The sequence below is a fragment of the Trachymyrmex cornetzi genome, unplaced genomic scaffold, assembly GCF_001594075.2.
Source record: "Trachymyrmex cornetzi isolate Tcor2-1 unplaced genomic scaffold, Tcor1.1 scaffold83, whole genome shotgun sequence".
NCBI classification, from domain to species: Eukaryota; Metazoa; Arthropoda; class Insecta; order Hymenoptera; family Formicidae; genus Trachymyrmex; species Trachymyrmex cornetzi.
In genome coordinates this window covers 3,213,398-3,231,816 of record NW_017300169.1, presented here as the reverse complement: position 1 = coordinate 3,231,816, position 18,419 = coordinate 3,213,398, and the positions used below count along the sequence as shown (strand labels likewise).

The 18,419-nt window shown below is 34.8% G+C and overlaps 1 protein-coding gene across 2 annotated transcripts in view; it reads right to left on the bottom strand.

Moving 5' to 3' along the window:
• The window catches only part of Atg17 (autophagy-related 17), a 32,453-nt gene that overhangs the window by 11,613 nt on the left and 2,421 nt on the right, over positions 1-18,419 (bottom strand). For both annotated transcript variants that reach the window (XM_018519512.1, XM_018519513.1), the window contains exon 2: positions 8,849-9,057. In XM_018519512.1, coding sequence (XP_018375014.1) covers positions 8,849-9,057 — 209 coding nt within the window. The remainder of the gene's footprint in view (positions 1-8,848; positions 9,058-18,419) is intronic.

The window sequence follows — 18,419 nt, the reverse complement described above, 5'->3', positions numbered from 1 at the left end:
CTTCCTTTCGTGAAGAGCTCAATGGTACGAATGACGACACGATTGCAGAAAACGAAACGTTTTCGAGAGCAAACTACCTCTTTTTCTTTCTGTCTCCCTCATCGCTTGGTATCTCTTTTCATGGGATCAGCTCCGTCGCCCGATTCGCAACCGATGCGAATCCGGATGACTCTCGCGCATTTTGCGGAATCTCGAAAGAGTCGCCATTAAAGTACGAAACAAAGCCATCGGCGAGGCTCGGCCTCGTTCACACGATAATTGCAGGTTACGCTCTGGCCAAGCGATACACGGAAAATCGCATGGTTGCACCGCTCGCGCGCCGGCCGTTGCCGGGTTCCCGTGAATAAAACAACCGCCATAGAGTCGCGAACCGTATACCACCCCAAGTGTGAGTGTTCGCTAGCAACAAGAAAGTGCATTTCCATTCTAATCTACTCGGAGGTTCTACCAAACCGATCTTTAACTTTCACCCGCGTTCCATCGCGTGGCAAAAAGGATGTATTAATTTTCTTCTTTCGTACAGAGTTTTTCCTTAATTAACAAAACAGTTTATCACGAAGATCAATCAAATTATGAAGCATGATGATGATATAAAAATGCGAATAAATCTTAAGACAAATAAAAAACAAAGTAAAGAATAAACCAATACATAAAAGAAATAAAAAGAGAAATAAAATATAAGTAGAAAGTATATATATATATATATAAAGGAAAAAAAGAAAATATAAAAATATCTCGACCAATTTGATGCTAATATTTCTTTCTTTCGAAAACTGTTCAAGATTTCTCGCAAGAATTCTTTATTTGATTCAATACGCAAGGAGCTATTTCTTTATAACTTGCAAATTTTTAATATTTCAATATTTTCGTTAAAGAAAAGGTTTAAAAATCATCAGACAAGCTGATAATTGGATTTAAATTTGCAGGATGATCTACATAAAATAATCAGCTGATCGCAGCTGCAACTCGCACGTATCGCATCTCAACTCGGTTCCAGCTGAGCGTTAGTAGCCTAGATGACCGCAAGGGAAGTATGCTTATCAAACTATTATAATGATTATACCACGCGTTCCGGAGACATCAAAGGACTCGCCGCAACGTTACGCGGAAAACCTTACCGAGCGCGTAGGCCGATCTGTCGTAATACGCAGGAAATAAGAACCTAAGAACTACAGTCTACAACCGTAGTTCTTGGGTTGTTCAGCAAAAGAAGTAATTTTGCAACTGTTGGAAAATTCTTGAATATGTGATTGGTTTATATATAATATTTTCCAGATCCAGTAAGAAACTAAAGGCAAGAACAATCATATTAAAAAATTTTATAATAGCTACAAAGTTACTTTTTCTGCTAAACGCAGCTATATAACACGTTGCACATGCATACACACATGCACGTGAAACGGTTACGACACGCAAAACGATTACAACACATAGAAATAGCAGGTACTCGTGTTGCGAGTATGTATTTATCAAGAAAGTGCACCAAGTCGTTTTCACGGTAACTACTGGTCGCACAATCGAGTTATCAAAGATAATCGAATTATGATTATCTTCGAAAAACAACGTGCATTCTAGCCGCGCATGTAACGAGATATTTGATTTATGTAAAACATATGATGTTGTACGTAACCTTCACTCTACAACAATAATGATTTGAATAAAAAGAATTTCCTAGAATGATGACGGTTGAGCAAAAATTTTATTTTACAGCATCAACCTTGCATAATTACAGAAGATATAGGTTAGCACACAGTATCTACCGTTTTGTGAGATTATATTTCGTAAAACTGCACCCGAGTACAGCAGTTATTATGAGAAAAGCTCGACAGCGATGTGAGTACGGTTATAAAATATTTATACGTAATTACAGCTCGTGCAATTCGGAAGTATGAATCTGTTGGCCAACGTCTATAGTGCAGTTTCAAAGATACATCTGGAATAAGAGTAATGATGTTAGCTTTGCGCTTGTGTGTCATATTCATGCGTTATGTTCGTCAAACATATCTCTATATGTAATTACAGGATATGTTAGAACGATAGCTTGCTTTATAGAATATATACGATGATCATATAAAATTAAACTATAAATGCAAATCATTCAGCAACAGGCACTTGTAACGTGATCGGCGATACCAAGACTCCTGTGTGTCATTCTATTAATCTTACTTTAAACGAGACACACGTATGACTTCTTATGACACGTACTACTATCTGTTAAAGTTCCGATAAGCCGACGTTGTCACTTGCACGTATGTTTACTTACCGGAGTGTTCACTTCAGCAAATGGCTTGACGCAATAGTCTGTTACAATTGTAAACTTACAATTACAATTAATAGTCGTACAGGGTATTTAAAAAAAGGCTTAAACGACAGATGCATAATGTTAAAAATAGATAAAAATAGATATGTCCAGCTCTACACACAAAAAAATACATATTGTATTCAAATAATAAGTATTTAATTTGAGTATTTATATATTTCAAGTTCATAAAACCGCAAATCTAACATAAGTTTATTAAAAGCATCAAGTTTATTCAAAAAATATATTCTGAATCCCAGTTTAATATTTATAGTTTAATACGCAATCAAAATTATTATACAGATTCGATTTGCTTAGTGTATAAATCGCTTTTTCGAAAAAATGTTACAATATTCTTTAAAAAAAAAGAAAAATTCTTACTTTAAGTACTCAATAATAAGTTTTTCCAAAAGAAGATATTAATTAGAGCTGTTTTTCGGCTAAAATAAAAATAGTTTCTACTTTTAGCATCCCCTCCTTTCTAATAAGTTCATCTTAAGACTATTATCAGGAAAATATTCTCTGTTAAAGATAACTTATTTAAAAGAAAAAGGTAAACTCAATAAATCACTTTTCTTGACAGTAAAATGATATCTTTTTGTGTATAAATTAGTGGACAAACTCCTTAAGATATGGACTTATTTTACTGTTTTCATTTACGAAACCGAAAATATATCGTATTATGACGCATATATGTCTCGCCGACACATTCTAATGTTTTTAACGTTCCAGCGTTATCGGTACACTGAACGTCTACTTTAGAAACTAGGGCAGAGTTATCTGCTTATATACGGTTCTAAATTCTTCCGTCCCTTTTTTCGATCACTCTGTACGGCAGCCTCGATAGGATGCAACGTAATATATTTTATGCAGCATAATATAATATATTTTACGCAACGTGATATATTTTATGCGCACGAGCATACACACATATGAGATATCGTCGAGCTGTACTCGTTGCAACAATGTACGCGATTACGGTAATCTCTGTGTATGTACATACGACCGAGTTCGTACGCGTGCATGCTGTATTATTGCTTTCCGCGGTTCTGTCCGAGGTCTCGCTACGTCGGAGGTTTCCATCGACCGCCTCTCGACCAAGTCAGACCAACGCGAGAACGTTTCCTGACGTGTTTTCGTGCTTTATTGCTTCGACCAATTCCCGAACATTACTTTAGCAATTTTGCCCTTAAGTCGGCACGCGATTTCTTTACAATATTAACGATATCTATTTAAGTTTTGCTGATTATTGTGTCATTATTAATTTAACATGAATGTATATATGTATGAAATAACACATAATTGCATTCTTTATGGAAGTTAACTTTCTCGCATGTATTGTAGAATGTTATAAGTCAATTCTCTATTAATTTTTATAAACTGTAATTTTACATCTTACTTAAAACAGGAGATAACAAGATGTAATTACCGTGAGAAAAACTCAAAGTTTCTGTATCGTTAAATCAAAAACAGCAAAAATGAAATTTTTTCAAACATTTCTTGATAATATAAGGCATAGCTGTGGAATGATTATAAAAATAATTTTTCAATTACTGCACGGAAAAAACAATTTTGCTAAAAAATCTAAAAATTTAGTTAGAAACAGATCTGAAATAATTTTGTTGGAATAGAAATTATTATGTAGAACGTTTAAAGACTGAATGTCAAAACTTTTTACAGCATTTCTTATCGTGCTTGAAATTCACGATAAGAATTACTACAAAATTATTTTAACGGTTCGACAAAATTCTTTTCAGATCTATATTTAGATTCTTCAGCAAAATTGCTCTTTCTGTGTACAGTATATTACAATTTCGAAAACATCAGAGGGTAAAAGGAGATAAATAATATATTCCGGTATATTTCTTTGTCCCGCTAGCCGTTTAGAACGTTTCCCTGGAAGCCGGGAATGAAAAATCGCCCCGTGTGGTAACCTAACGAACCCCTAGCTACGGTATCGACTTTATATGCACATGCACTTGGCACACGCGCGTATGCAGGGTGAAAACGTAATAGCTTGGGTCACGGTGACTCGGAGCAACTGTTCTCTGTACGGGTTTAACTTCGGTCTCGGGGCCGGAGATCTAACGTCGAAGTAAATTTTGTAAACTGACTGCGAATTGTTCTCTTTCCGAAATATAAAAAATGAAGATAAAGTACGACTACGTCGTCGATATTCACATGGGAAATTCGCTTACTTTCGAATGCTATTACCAAGTTTTGTGCAGCGTTGCGAAACTTTCTGTCAGCGTGTTATTACCGATGCACGTAGCACCACGTTCCCAGCGGTTAACATTTTTCTTTTACTCTACATTAATCATTGATCAATCCATTTTATCTCAAGCTGTATTGCGTGATTTGCACCAGATCGTCGACTCTGAATGCTATCGCCGAGTGTTACTGTTTTCGCATCGGTTCGATGCAAATGTATCTCCTTGCAACGCGATAGTAGGTCTAAACTTTTTTGCAGTGCCGGGATATTACGTATCGCAAACGATACTACATATGTCGCATGGTTATTAAAAGAGAAAAACTTACCGCGTCACGGGATAATTACAATACGTGTATCTTTAGGAATATATTTATGGATACCAGGAAAATAAGTGTTTCAATAAGGCTTGTAACGTGCGACGACATAAACTCACAAGACATAGACGCGAGATACACCGAACGTATCGATTATATCGTTACTATTGAAAAAATCCATGATTATAAATATCTTATAATTCAACGTAAATATTTTCCATAGATGTAATAAGAATAGATTGAGCATTCCTATAAAGACTATCGATTTAGAAAGAATGAAGTAGCTTGAATCATATCGCTTTTTTTCTTTAAAATATCAAGATAAAGGGAGATAGAGTTGAATAAAAACACTGCTAAAATGATTCAATTCTTTCTAAAGAAGCACAGATGCTAAAATCGGAAAATGCGCAATCTATATATACCCATTATACATCTGATATTATTGATCACCATCTGTTTCTTACTACTTTTCTTAATTCAGTCTGATACTGTTCGATTTTGCAACTTTATGAAAATATTTTTCCAACTCAGAAATAATTGATAATGCGAAGAAGATTTGTATTGGTTTGTTTGCGATAAAACTTTGATCAAGGTCAACCTCGTGGTAAATCGAAGATCGCAACTCGAAAGTGAGATAGTAACAGCCTCGCGAAAATATCGCGGAATGCTAAAGATACGTCTCGAGGCAAATGCAATTTCGCTCGCATCTCATCTGCGCGAACGAGATTCAACTGACTGCAGAATCGGAACCAATTGGATTTAATGGCAAGGAAAAAAAATCATTACTCGGACTACTTAACGCCGTGAATTGATGTACGAGTAAGAGAGGCTCTTTAGATATATCCGTGTTGGACGATCGTACAATGCTAAAAGTACGAGAGCAAACAAAGTATTAAAATCTTCTTTGTTTCAACCGAAAATCGATTACTCATCATTGAAGAAATAGCCGGTATGCCCAGCGTTAAATAGTCTGCATCAATACTTTCGTCACGTTTAGCATTCTTCGCGATCAATGAAGACATCCTCTTTGGCATCCCTAATCAGCTGACAATTCCAACGTCATGTCGTTGTCTTCGATTCCCGATAAACAGTTCTATTCGCGACGTTCCGAAACAACCGAGCGATTCAATGTCGTCATTTAAAAGGGCCGATAATCCTGAGCTTAATTTAATCCCGATCAAAGTTGAGCATCTCAAAATGTAATACTTTTCGATCAATTTTTAACGACCCACGATATCAATATTCTTTTAGTGTAGAAGCGAATATAATGACCTAGGTACTATTATTTAATTCATTCAAGAGGTTCGTAACGTTGATAGACTAAAGCTGCAGTGATAGAAATTCGGATCTTCCATTCACTGGGTTCTGTAAATCTTGTAGACTCGTAAATGTCCACTTCTCGAGTTACCTTTGCCTGTACGCGTCGTAATTCAATCGACCGTAGAAGTACGTCCGCCATAATTCAACGAATGTCTTACAGCTCTTTAGAGAAAGACGAGCGCACTCTACTATATCGCAGGGAAAAAGTCTCCATGATCGACTGAATTAATACTGCCTCGGGTGCTCGTCGCGACTTCGGGAAGCATCACTGATTGACTATTTTTGCGACTCCGCGGAAAAGCGTCACGCCGCGTGCTGAGCGGCCTAGTTTCGCATCTCGTTCTATGCAACGGGAACTTGACGCTCTCGATGTCACGTCGCGTGAGATGTGCGCGCGTGTGCGCGCGCACGGATAGAGAATCAGATGGTTATCCCGTGGATAACAAAATCAGGTCGAACGGTTGATCGCAAGCTTCGTTAACAACGCGGCGGATCAAAGTCCCATGGCGGCGACGTCTATGACCCGGCGGAGTTTTCACGACGACGCGACATGGAGATTCTATCGGATGAATAATACACTCGTTGTCGTTCTACATTCTAATGCCAATTAGCAGTCTAACGGGGTCCCAGAATACAAGTCCTTCCCATACCTCCCATTATCTTATACTCGCGCTGGATCGTCGTGCTGGACGTGACATGTTAACACGGAAAAATATCGGTATACACGAAGGTGCAATTAACTGGAATAAATCTAGCACCTTTTGCATGATTATTGCAGCTGCGATCGTTAGAAAAGAGGAACACGGATTAACCGAGGAAAACACAAAAATAATTGTAATCAGCAAAATATACATTTATTAGTAAGTTGCATTTGTAGCAGTCGCATGTAACGATTTTTATGCTATTATGCAGAGCGAGTCATGTATATTACGATCTTGACTTACGTTAAATATTAACAACTATAAAAATTTAATTACACGAGACTTTTTATGTTATTTACATGCATACATGAAATATGAAAATCATTTTTATACTTTTTTTAGATATTTCTAAAATTGTTGAAGTGTTTTCTCTCCTCTTCTCGATCAATAATTATAAATGTAATGTAATAATTCAACAATACATATAACGCAATAAAAATTTATCAGTACACTAAAAAAAAAAAGAGTCTAATAATTACTATATCTTAAGTAAAGTAAATTCAATCGATATAATTTTCTTTTTCTAAATATAAATAAAAATAATTTTCCTTTTTTAAATACTTGGTTAATATTACCAAACAAAATAATATAACCAATCGTTTGTAAATATTTAGAAAAGGAAAATTATTTTTGCGGTTATATGTATATTAACTGAACATTTAATTGAAATTGTTTCACTCAACATTCAGTAGCTATTACCAGACTTTTTAAAATGTATAATTTATACGAAAGTTCTGCTGGTTTAAATTCTTGTTCTTGGAAAAAGTTGTTGATCTAAAAGTACTTAAATCGCTAGATAGCTCGCGTCGATGGTGCGTATTGCGAGGGGCGTGATTTGCGGTCGAATCACGAATGGTCTAGAAGTACGACTAACCGCAAAAAGTATGCGTACTGCTAAATCATAGCTCGCACCTCGATCATACGATCATACGATCAGGGAGAAAGAGAGAACGAGCGTGGTAATGAAGCGAGTCGCGGACACGCGGCACTCTAACGGGACAAAACAAACAAGAGAGTGACTAAAAGAAAATATAAAATGGGACATCGCGCAACTGACCGAGCCTAACTAAACTCTCGGGAATTAAGGATAACGGGATGAGATCTGAGACCAGAAGCACGTTTCTATCTATATAGAAAGAGCACATCGCGTGTTTTCTTTTATAGTGTACTGATAAATTTTTATATTGCGTTATATGTATTGTTGAATTATCACATTGCATTTATTATTGATCGAGAAGAGGAGAGAAACACTTCAACGATTTACATAAAGAAATATGTAAAAAAAGTATAAAAATGATTTTCATATTTCATGTATGCATGTGTGTGTAAATGACATAAAAAGTTTCATGTAATTAAATTTTCTCCATCGCGATATCAAAATAAAAAAAATACATGACGTATATTAAATATTAATATTCTTGGATATAAACCTCGATAACCACAAATATTTCAACGCTGATACCACTTTTTTTTCTACGAGAAAATCAGCGATAAGGATCTTACACCGATGCCGTCCTTTCAACACGACTCTCCTAGAGATGAATCGCGCGATGTGATGGAAATTTTCGTCCTCGTTGATCAAATTAATCATCCATGTTCGCAGTGCTGACCGAATTAAACCGTGAGAATCTAATGATACGTTATCGCATATTGCGAACGAATTATCACCTTTATATGGAAAGAACCGGTTCGTACCGAGAAAACAGCTCGTATATAAATATTGCCACATGTGCAAGTTATTATAATAGACATCGATTGATGTACAAAACATGCGATCGTTTACACGTCATCAGTAACGATACGTTTCTTCCGGCACGCTTATAAAACCGAGAAATTGTAATTCTAATAATTTTGTTCCCATAAGTAAGGTAAATTCCGCTGTAATAAAATATCTTCCGATTAATATAATCCATATTAATTCCGTAATTGCACAAGTTGGCGTTTAGCAAATTATCGTCTACATTTCATATGATAAGAGGATGAAGAAAAAGAAGCTACTCACCGGAACCGTAATCTATACTCGGCGTGGGCGGGAGGCTGCTTTCAATGGCGGCCTTGCTGAACAGATAGATCGGATTTGTGTCGGTTCCAGCCGAGTAGGAACACACACGTGCATTTGGTTCCAAGCATTCGCCTCCGCTCATAAGCAGCACCTGATGCGCCGCTACCACACCGCATTCCCTCTCGATCGCCTCCATCAGCTGGCTGACACTGCACAGAAAAGCCAATTACGCATGAGCGATCGCTGAATCAAGTTTACACTTGGATATTATAGAACAAAGATCCTTCGTTCGCGTAAATTTTTCTTCGAACATTTCCTGGAAGTTTATCCCCCCTTTGTTTTTAAAATAACAAACAATTATCGATACTTAAACACTTCCATTATCCACGACAATTATGATAATGTGAAAAAAGAATGCAAAATAGATACTAAAACTTTTAAATTTTTTAATGTATTGTACGTATAAAAAAAAATATTAAGATAAGAGATAGTTATTAAGAAAAATATTAAGATACACAAATAGTAAATTACAAAATCAGATAAAAATAATATTCAGAATACATATATAGATATAGATGGACGAAATGGTATTTGTACAGTTAAGTAATATTAAACATGAAACGCCTTTTCCCGGTGTCGATAAATAAATAAAAACATGAAAAATATCTCTTCTCAATCCTCCACGTTGAAACCGGGAAAGTCTTTTCCGCTTCAATAAATCAAGGGCGATATCACGCCTTTAGGCAAGAAAGAAGCACTACTCGATTCAAAGACGGTTAGGCTGATTACGACCTAATTTCCGTAAAGAACTCGTACTGCGATCGTAATTACCGGATGGTGCGTTTCCATTGCCGGATGCAATGCAATAACGAAGAAATAATGAGAGTAAAAAGACGATTGGGCGTGTATTGTGAGGGCTTTAATACGATAGAGCGGTGATTGCCGTAATAATGCCACACGAGATAGATGCACTCGCGTAAGGACAATCGCGGGATCTCACTTGTTATCTGACGTTACGTGATGAAGGATTGCTATTAATTCTTGAAACAGATGGACGTACCTGGTTCAAGTACAGTGGCGGTACGTGTGCCTCGAAAATTTGCATGCGTAATAATTAAACTGCCAGCACTTTGTCAATCACGTATTGCTCGAGTGCATTGTGATGCAAAAAACATCGAGAGGCGAATAAAGAAAGAAAAAAACAAAGGAAAAAAAAGGAAGATAAAAACTGACATAATTATATATAGCGTGCGGAGCATTGCGTAATAGCGCGTAATGTTACTCTTATAAGTTTTATCTAGCGTGATAATTTTTTATTTTCAACGTTTAACTATCGCAATTCTTTTTCGCTTCGATCGTTTATTGCGAATGCTTCTCACATATCGTGATCGATACGCCTTCTTATTTTATGACGTTTTAAGAAAGGCTTGAAGACGCGACTTGTTCGGAATACAACGGTCTTTAAAGGACGTTTAAAAGGAATCGGAGCGATACGTTGGGGATTGTTAACACTCTGTGCAAGATTAACTAACGGTTAAGGATGCTACTTTTTGTGAGTAGTGAAGAGAGGCGAGGAAATGCGCGACGTATTAATTAGGTATGAGAGAATGTTCGCAGTTACACTAACATTAATAAAATGTGAATATACGAATGCAATTATCGATTGTTACAGACTGTGTGCCAATTCGATTTTTCGGATTTGAAACACAATCATAAACTGAAATCGACGATCAATTAATTTAATTGTGACACCATTATTTCAGTTTACGATTGGGTTTCGAATTCGACAAATCGAGTCGGCGTATAGAAATAATAATTGTATTTGTATATCAATTCACATATATGAATATTAACAAGGAAATTCATGGAAGTGTCCGCCTTTGATTTTGATAAGCTTTAAATTTGTTTTCTAGACAAAAATAAGAGACACATACTTTTAAGGGATCCAACCTTGAGTGTAATACATTTAAACAAAATCGTTTTTTTTTTTCTTTCAAAGCGAATATCGTCGAAACTGTGAAAGATAGAAAAAAATGTTTTCACAATAAAAGTTAAATGATTTGAAAAATACTTTATAGTAGCAATTAAAAAAATTTTTAATAAAAAAATTTTTATTTATCAAATATAAAAATTAAAAGTTTTTTTTTAATTATAATTATTAAGTACTCTTAAAACCATTCAACTTTTTTTATTTCTAACATTTTTTTCTATCTCTTATAGTTTCGACAATATTTGCTTCAAAAGACAATAACTAATTTTCTTCAAAGAAATGTCGCATCTCCAAAAGCGTGATTGAGCACTTTTAAAAAATACGTGTCCCTTATTTTTGTTCAGACAACAACATATTCAAAGGTCATAAAAATTGAAGAGAAACACTTGGGTTTCCTTGTGAGCATCAAGACCGAAAATGGCCGCTTTCTCTTTTATTTCTGTTTAAACATTTTATTAATTAAATATTAAGTAAAATAGACCATTTTTCTATCTCATTTAATACTAATCAATAAAAATTTGTCGCGCGATTATTTCATTCGCAGAGTGAATCACGACGACAAATTAACCGCCTTTCACCCGGTACGTAACTGTCGTGAGATCTTCAATCGTGCGGAGCGTCTCTATGAAAGAAAAAAGAAAAAAAAAAGATCGACGTTCCCGGTGGGACGCGATGTGCCATTCGTTACGCAATTCGCGCAGTTTTCGTTTTCTCAGCGAAAATTGAATCAACTGAAGTGTCGAGCGGCGAGTGATATAAAGATTTAAAGAGTAAGATGAGAAGAAACGTCGGAGTTAAAGAGATATCAGATGCTGGCGCAGCATTGATCAAAAGCGCCTCGCGCGTCTTCAACGGGAAAACGTACCGAGCGCGGAATTATCGCCAGTCACTCGTGGTCGACGCGCTACCAGCTGACTACGAGCCCGTTCACCCGCCGCGCCTCGCCGCGTCTCGAGACTGCGTGTCGTCGATGGTTACGCACGTCACGTTACGGCACGGCACGGCGCGGCTCGGCTCGTATTTCGTGCACGCGACGGCGCTCATCGTCGCGATTTCTTCAAGATATCGGCTTTAGGGGCTCCGCACGGTAAAAGGAACAGGGAATAAGAATTTCAACCTATCAGAAATTATGTATTGTGGAATACATAGTTTCTGATAAGTCGAAATTCTTATTCTCTGTTATCTGTTCCTTTTGTTGTGCGGAGCTCCTTACGAGAAAATGAAAAAGGATGAGAAAAGGAAAACAAAGGGAGAAAGAGGGAATCCTTTTAAAATAAATTAACGGTTATATATTACTTGCGTGTTAATAGGCGTTCTTGCAACGAGCCTGGATGATGCGCATTACTCGTTGAAGATCGTCCAAACTCGAAGGAATGCGATATTTTTAGACTTTCATCTTTCAAAGTCACCTTTCTTGGAAACGAGATCACTTTTGAAAAAATTCTTTCCGAAAAGGACAACGGGACACTTTTAATTGATCGAACGAGTGTCAACTGACAAAACGTATTATTAATTATTATTCTAAAGCCCTGTGCATAACGGAAGAAATATTAAGAATAAAAATAAATATTAAATTAAATATTAAATATTAGATAAAATATAAATATTAAATATTAAATATTAAATTAAATATAAATATATAAGTATTAAATTAAATATAAATACTAAATTAAATATTAAATTAAATATTAGAAATAAAAAATCAGAAAATGAATATAGAAACGTAATTTAACGAATAATGGATGTAAATGAAATATAAAAGATATAAATGTGATACCTTATTTGTATCCATTGTACGTTACATTTAATCTCTGTTCTTAACTTTTTTGTTTCTATATTATTTAATATCTATTCCTAATATTTCTTCCATAATGCGCAGGGTCAAATAGAGAATAAATATTATCATGTGTTGTACGTGTATAAGTGCGTCGAAATAATTTCAAATGGACAAAACTTCAATGTTTCATCATGTATATGATGATTGCGAGGGCCACATGTATTTTACATGAATTTTCGAGATGTGTTTACGTGGGAAGAATACCAAGAGCGCGAATACGCTTTGCATCGACTCACGTTGAATGCGAAGTTGGCTCGCATGATTTTCATTCGCACGATGCGCAGATAGTTCTTATCGACTAACGTAAACAAAGCGAAGGTAATCGAGCGAGATATGAACAATGACCGTCGTTTTTGCAGATGCTACTTAACGCTAGAAATTGCCTAGTTCAGTATTTAATTGCGATGTTGTTCAAGCTCAATGTTATTCACGCTTAAAAAACTGTCGTTGCTAAACAAACACAGAGAATAAAAACACAAATCGGAGTGGGGGCGTCCTCGCGAATTGACACAGATCGTTAATTGTTGGCGACGAGTGGGGCCGATGACCGTCTCTACGCCACTATCTCAATCCTTAGTACCCACGATTGGATTCATTCGTGTCCTGAACATTTTTTCTTCAAAAAACTACACAGGCGCATTAAATAATTAGTTATAACATTTACACACAGTTTTTTAAATATACAATCATATAAATACTTTCTAAAGATGTCAAAGTATATGTATGAATCACTTGGACTCAGTTCCACAACTGTAAGATTAACTTTAATCTCAACTTAATCTTTATCTTTTTCTAATTCTTAATTAAACCGACATTAAAGTTAATCTTATATTCGTGAAGACCCTAATAATTTTAATTTTTGTATATTTGTTAAAGTGATGAAGATTAACCGAGACAAGAATGACCTATCATGTGTAGCAAAGAACCGGGAAATCATCGTGTGAAATTTACCCGAGAAACGAGCGTTCCAATGTGATGAAGAAAATGGTAAGGCTAAGGGCACATGATGAAAAATCGTGGTTTTACAAAACGAAACGTAAAAAAGTACGGTTTATTATGATAAAAAATACAATATGAAATTTATGACGCGGCAATTTAGATTACATGAGGTTGCATTGTGCTCCGATTACGCAATCGCCCTCGTACGTCGTCAAACGTCGTTGACAATTTTTTACTCAATTGACACTCTGACGTCACGTCACTCGAATATGAAGAGAGCCTTGTAATCCGCCGCTTCCCTTAGAAGCTGCGCATTAAAAGCTTGGCCGAGCTTATTTGACGACGCGATTCGACACAATGTAGAACGCGCCGCGAGCCAAATGATATATTTTCAGTGCCCGCGTCAGACGTGCGAGCGTGTTTCGCGAAAGCGCAGTTTTCCACGACGGGACGTGGAACGAGCTGCCGATGCATTCACCGCGTCGATACGATGTCTCCATCCGCAACTGAAAGTCGTTTATCATACGGTAAACCGATGCGTAGAAATTGTAATTCCCCCGCTCAGCATTGATCTTCATCAACGATAGATAAACGATCGTAATAAATGGGATAAGCCTTTCTTTTTACCAACAGTTTCCTGTCTTCTCTTAAAATTGAACGTAAGAGTATGAAATTGTAATTCCCCCGCTCAGCATTGATCTTCATCAACGATAGATAAACGATCGTAATAAATAAGCCTTTCTTTTTACCAACAGTTTCCTGTCTTCTCTTAAAATTGAACGTAAGAGTGATCGCCATCAAGTTAGTTACCGTTCACGTATCGATATAAATAATTGTATGCCGTACAAAGGAAACTTCAATTTTTTAGTTCCAGCACGTTGAAAGGCTTCTTTAAAATTATCGACAGAATAAAAATGCAAAACAGTTCTTTGCGTATGATATATAATGCACTTAATATAAAATTCTTCACATCCTTCCGTATCAATTTGCATAAAATAACGATATTATAATTAACGGTGAGAAGCTTTGCTCGATTAAAATGTCAGCTGCTTCTACTCTTGCAAATATCTTGATTCTTGCTGAATTTATAATGCAAAGTGCTCCGGAACTAGGTGTTATTATTTTAATAACAAATCGTTTATTCTTTTTAATTTATTAAAATTCGTTCGCTGAGAATGAGTCAAAGGAGAGCCGAAACGTATAATAGCTGATATATACGACTCTATGTATGTATATGTCGTTAATTAAAGATAATTTTTTTTATAAAGTTGATTGCGCTTTGTGATCCGCGCTGATTCCTATAGATTCGTTTTTTTATTTTATTTGCTTAATAACGAATATTTCGAGTTGATATTAAATTATCGTGAAAATATTATCCGAGGTTTAATATTCATCAAATACGAAAGTTCCTGTGTTACATTTATATTCGATGAAATGTAGAATGTTATACAGAATGTTGATTCTAGCAATTTGAACAGGAAATGTTTCTCTTGATAATTAAAATAAAAGAGAGAGGAACAAAAAGGAAGGATGTAATGAGATCTCCAACTTTCTATGACATTACTTTTTTCGTACGAATAATATATATATTTTCAATATGCAATTGCACGTTTCTTTTAAATATAGCTAAGTGCTTTTTTCTATCAATCGATTTTTCTTGACATTCTACGTATTATAAATATTAAGACGAGGTCATTAAAGAGAGAACGTTTTACAATATATACATATTTCACATTTTATATCAGAAAGTATACCAAGAAAGTATGAAACATCTCACAAGGTATTCACTTTTTTTTACTGATGATCTTATCTTAACAACTACATTTACATTACAAAATAATGAGCAGAATGGATTTTTACAACAAAAACGTATATACTTCGATTTAAAAGAAAGCGCAAATTTTTTGCAGATTTCAGGTACATCGTTCCTTCATCTTTAAAAGATTTATTCGTGATTACCAATAATATTATCTCAACAGCTACATTTGCACAATTAAATAATAAACAAAATTAATTTATACAACAAAAATATACATACTTCAATTTAAAGAAAAGCATAATTTTGTAAATTGCAGGATGTTCATTCATCTTTAAAACATTCATCCGTGATTGTCGATAACGATTTTGCCAGTTACGTCTTTAAATTTACATTATAAATATAATGAACACACACACACAAGTTAAGTTTATTTATACAACAAAAATAAACATATTTCAATTTAAAGGAAAAGCGCAATTTTGCAGATTACAGATATATATCGTTCCTTCATCTTTAAAAGAAATATTCCTGTGTAAAAAACGTATTTCGCTGAAATTTCCCTTGGCTATTAAATAGTAACCAGTGAGAGAAGAGATGAGCCATCCGAAGAACGGAGCGATCGGAGAGTATCGAAAGAGCAGCGCTCGTTTGCATCATGCGCGCGTGTCGTCAGCTTGGCCGAGTTTGCCATCGGGTCAAACTCGTGCGCGCCACGAGCCATCCACACCCACGTGCGTCGCGTTGCGCCGCGTCGCGTCGATTTCGTTGTGTATTATTTTCGGCGCAAGTTCGCGGACCATGATCCGGAAGAAACTCGGTCCCCTAAAGGGAACAGCGACGACGGAGTTCTTCCGGATCACGATCCGCGAACTTGCGCCGAGACACGTCTACAACGACACGACAATCTACTAGCGAATTCGAACGCGCACTGCATATTAAAGCCGTCGTACACTGATTGATGTAAAAATGTGTGTTTAATATAAATATAAAAACAAATTAAATCATAAAATCCTTAATACATTTTATTAAGTAAAATGTGTGTATTTTATACACTGACAAAAAATTTTCTGAATCTTAATATATATTTCTTGAAATAGTACTAAGTGAACATTTACTTATAGTAAATATAAATATTTACTCAATAAAAAGTGATAGTTGAGAGTCAAATAAATAAATTTGTATCAAATAAATATATGTTTATATTTAGTAAATATTTACTTAAATTATATTCAAATAAATATTTATTAAAATTTAGTATTTTTTTCAGTAGAAATATTTGCATTTTATTTTTATACAAAGCGAATCAGTGTGTAACGGTTTTAATATGCACTAGAGCGTCCAATCAAATTCGCTATATGTCTCTCGCCTACGTCCGCTACACGGAGGCGGCACACTTTTGCAATTCGTTAGCCTTCGACGGATCCTTGGATTCGCGCGAGGCTGCGTTGGTTCGCGGCCTGTTAGAGAGGCGCTAAATGCCGCGTGATTATTAACGCGCGTTGTGTTATTATAGTTGCTTTCCATTTTCACTCAAGTGATATTGAGTCTATAAAGTTATGTGAATATTTTGTACTGACGTCATCGCCTGCTTACTTTGGTGACAAAGTTATCGCATAACAACACAGGTTTATAAATCTCATTTTTAATGTGAATAAAGAGCACATAAAATTACTTAAGACGTAAGACTTAAGCAGTAAGGAGAAATTAACATGCTGGATTCGCTATGCTGCTCACGTTATGGTCTTAAGCCCAATCTACAATTGCGTATAAACGTAGTTGTATTTGTAAAAATTGACCCATCACACTTGAATATGAGGAGAATATCCGACTGTGATTGGTGAATTTTTACACCCAGGGAAAAGTTTCTTCGATTTAAAGAAATGTTTCTTTGCTATACGGTTAAAGAAAAAGTTTCTTTGATTTGAACATAATTTAAATCAAATGAATTTTTTTATTTAATTTCAAAAAATAATGTTTAAATCAAAGAAATGACGTTCAAATCAAAGAAATGTTTCCTTTAACCGTATAGCAAAGAAATATTTCTTTAAATCGGAGAAATCTTTCTCTGGGTGTACAACTACGACCACTTACAATTACGTTTACACAATTGTAGATCAGACTTACGCTCACTGCTTAAATCTTACATCTTAAGGAGATTCGTAAGGGCATAAAATACATATATTAATATTTACGCTTTAAACAAACTACATACATGTGAAAATTGTGTTCATAATATTCTGTTTTTATTGAGCAATACATTTTTATAGATAATTTATTTTATTTGATATTAGTTTTATTGTTATAAACAAACATTTGAAAAATAATAACAAAAATCTAAATTTCTTTATATACATATTTTAAGTACTAAAAATAACATGCAAAATTTCATTGAGATTCATCAATTAGTTTATAACAAATAAATATTTTGTTTATTTACTGAACAATTAATGTCTACATTTCAATGTAACTTTACATAAATATTTTTGAATTCATAAAGTACTCACATAAAAAAATTGAGATTTTTATCGTTATTTTATAATACATTTTCATATATTTTTATTAGAGTACAAATTTAAAAAATATTATTTTTTATTGAAATAACTTTTGATCTAGATCAACTGTCAACTGTCTCTAATTTTTTTATATGACTTTTAAATGCAATTTAGAATAATCTGTAATTTTTTCAAGTAATTCTTAACATATTGCATTTGCCTTACAATCTCTTTAAGTTTTTCTATGTGTCGTGAACTTTAACAAGATTCTATATTGTAGTTGTAAGAACTGATTAACCACAGTTAAATATGAAGAGAGTATTCGACTGTGATTGGTCAATTTTTATAAATACAGTCACGTACAGCTATGTTGCAATTGAATTGAGAAAATGGGTTTAAAGCACGCAGTTTCGAGTTTGTACGAACTGTAGCTAAAAACTCAGTTTAATCTTACTTATCAGAATAAAACAGAACGCGCATTCAACTGAATTATGACTAATGAGAATTATCAGAATTTTAATGTAAATAATAACCAACTATTATCGCTACGTATC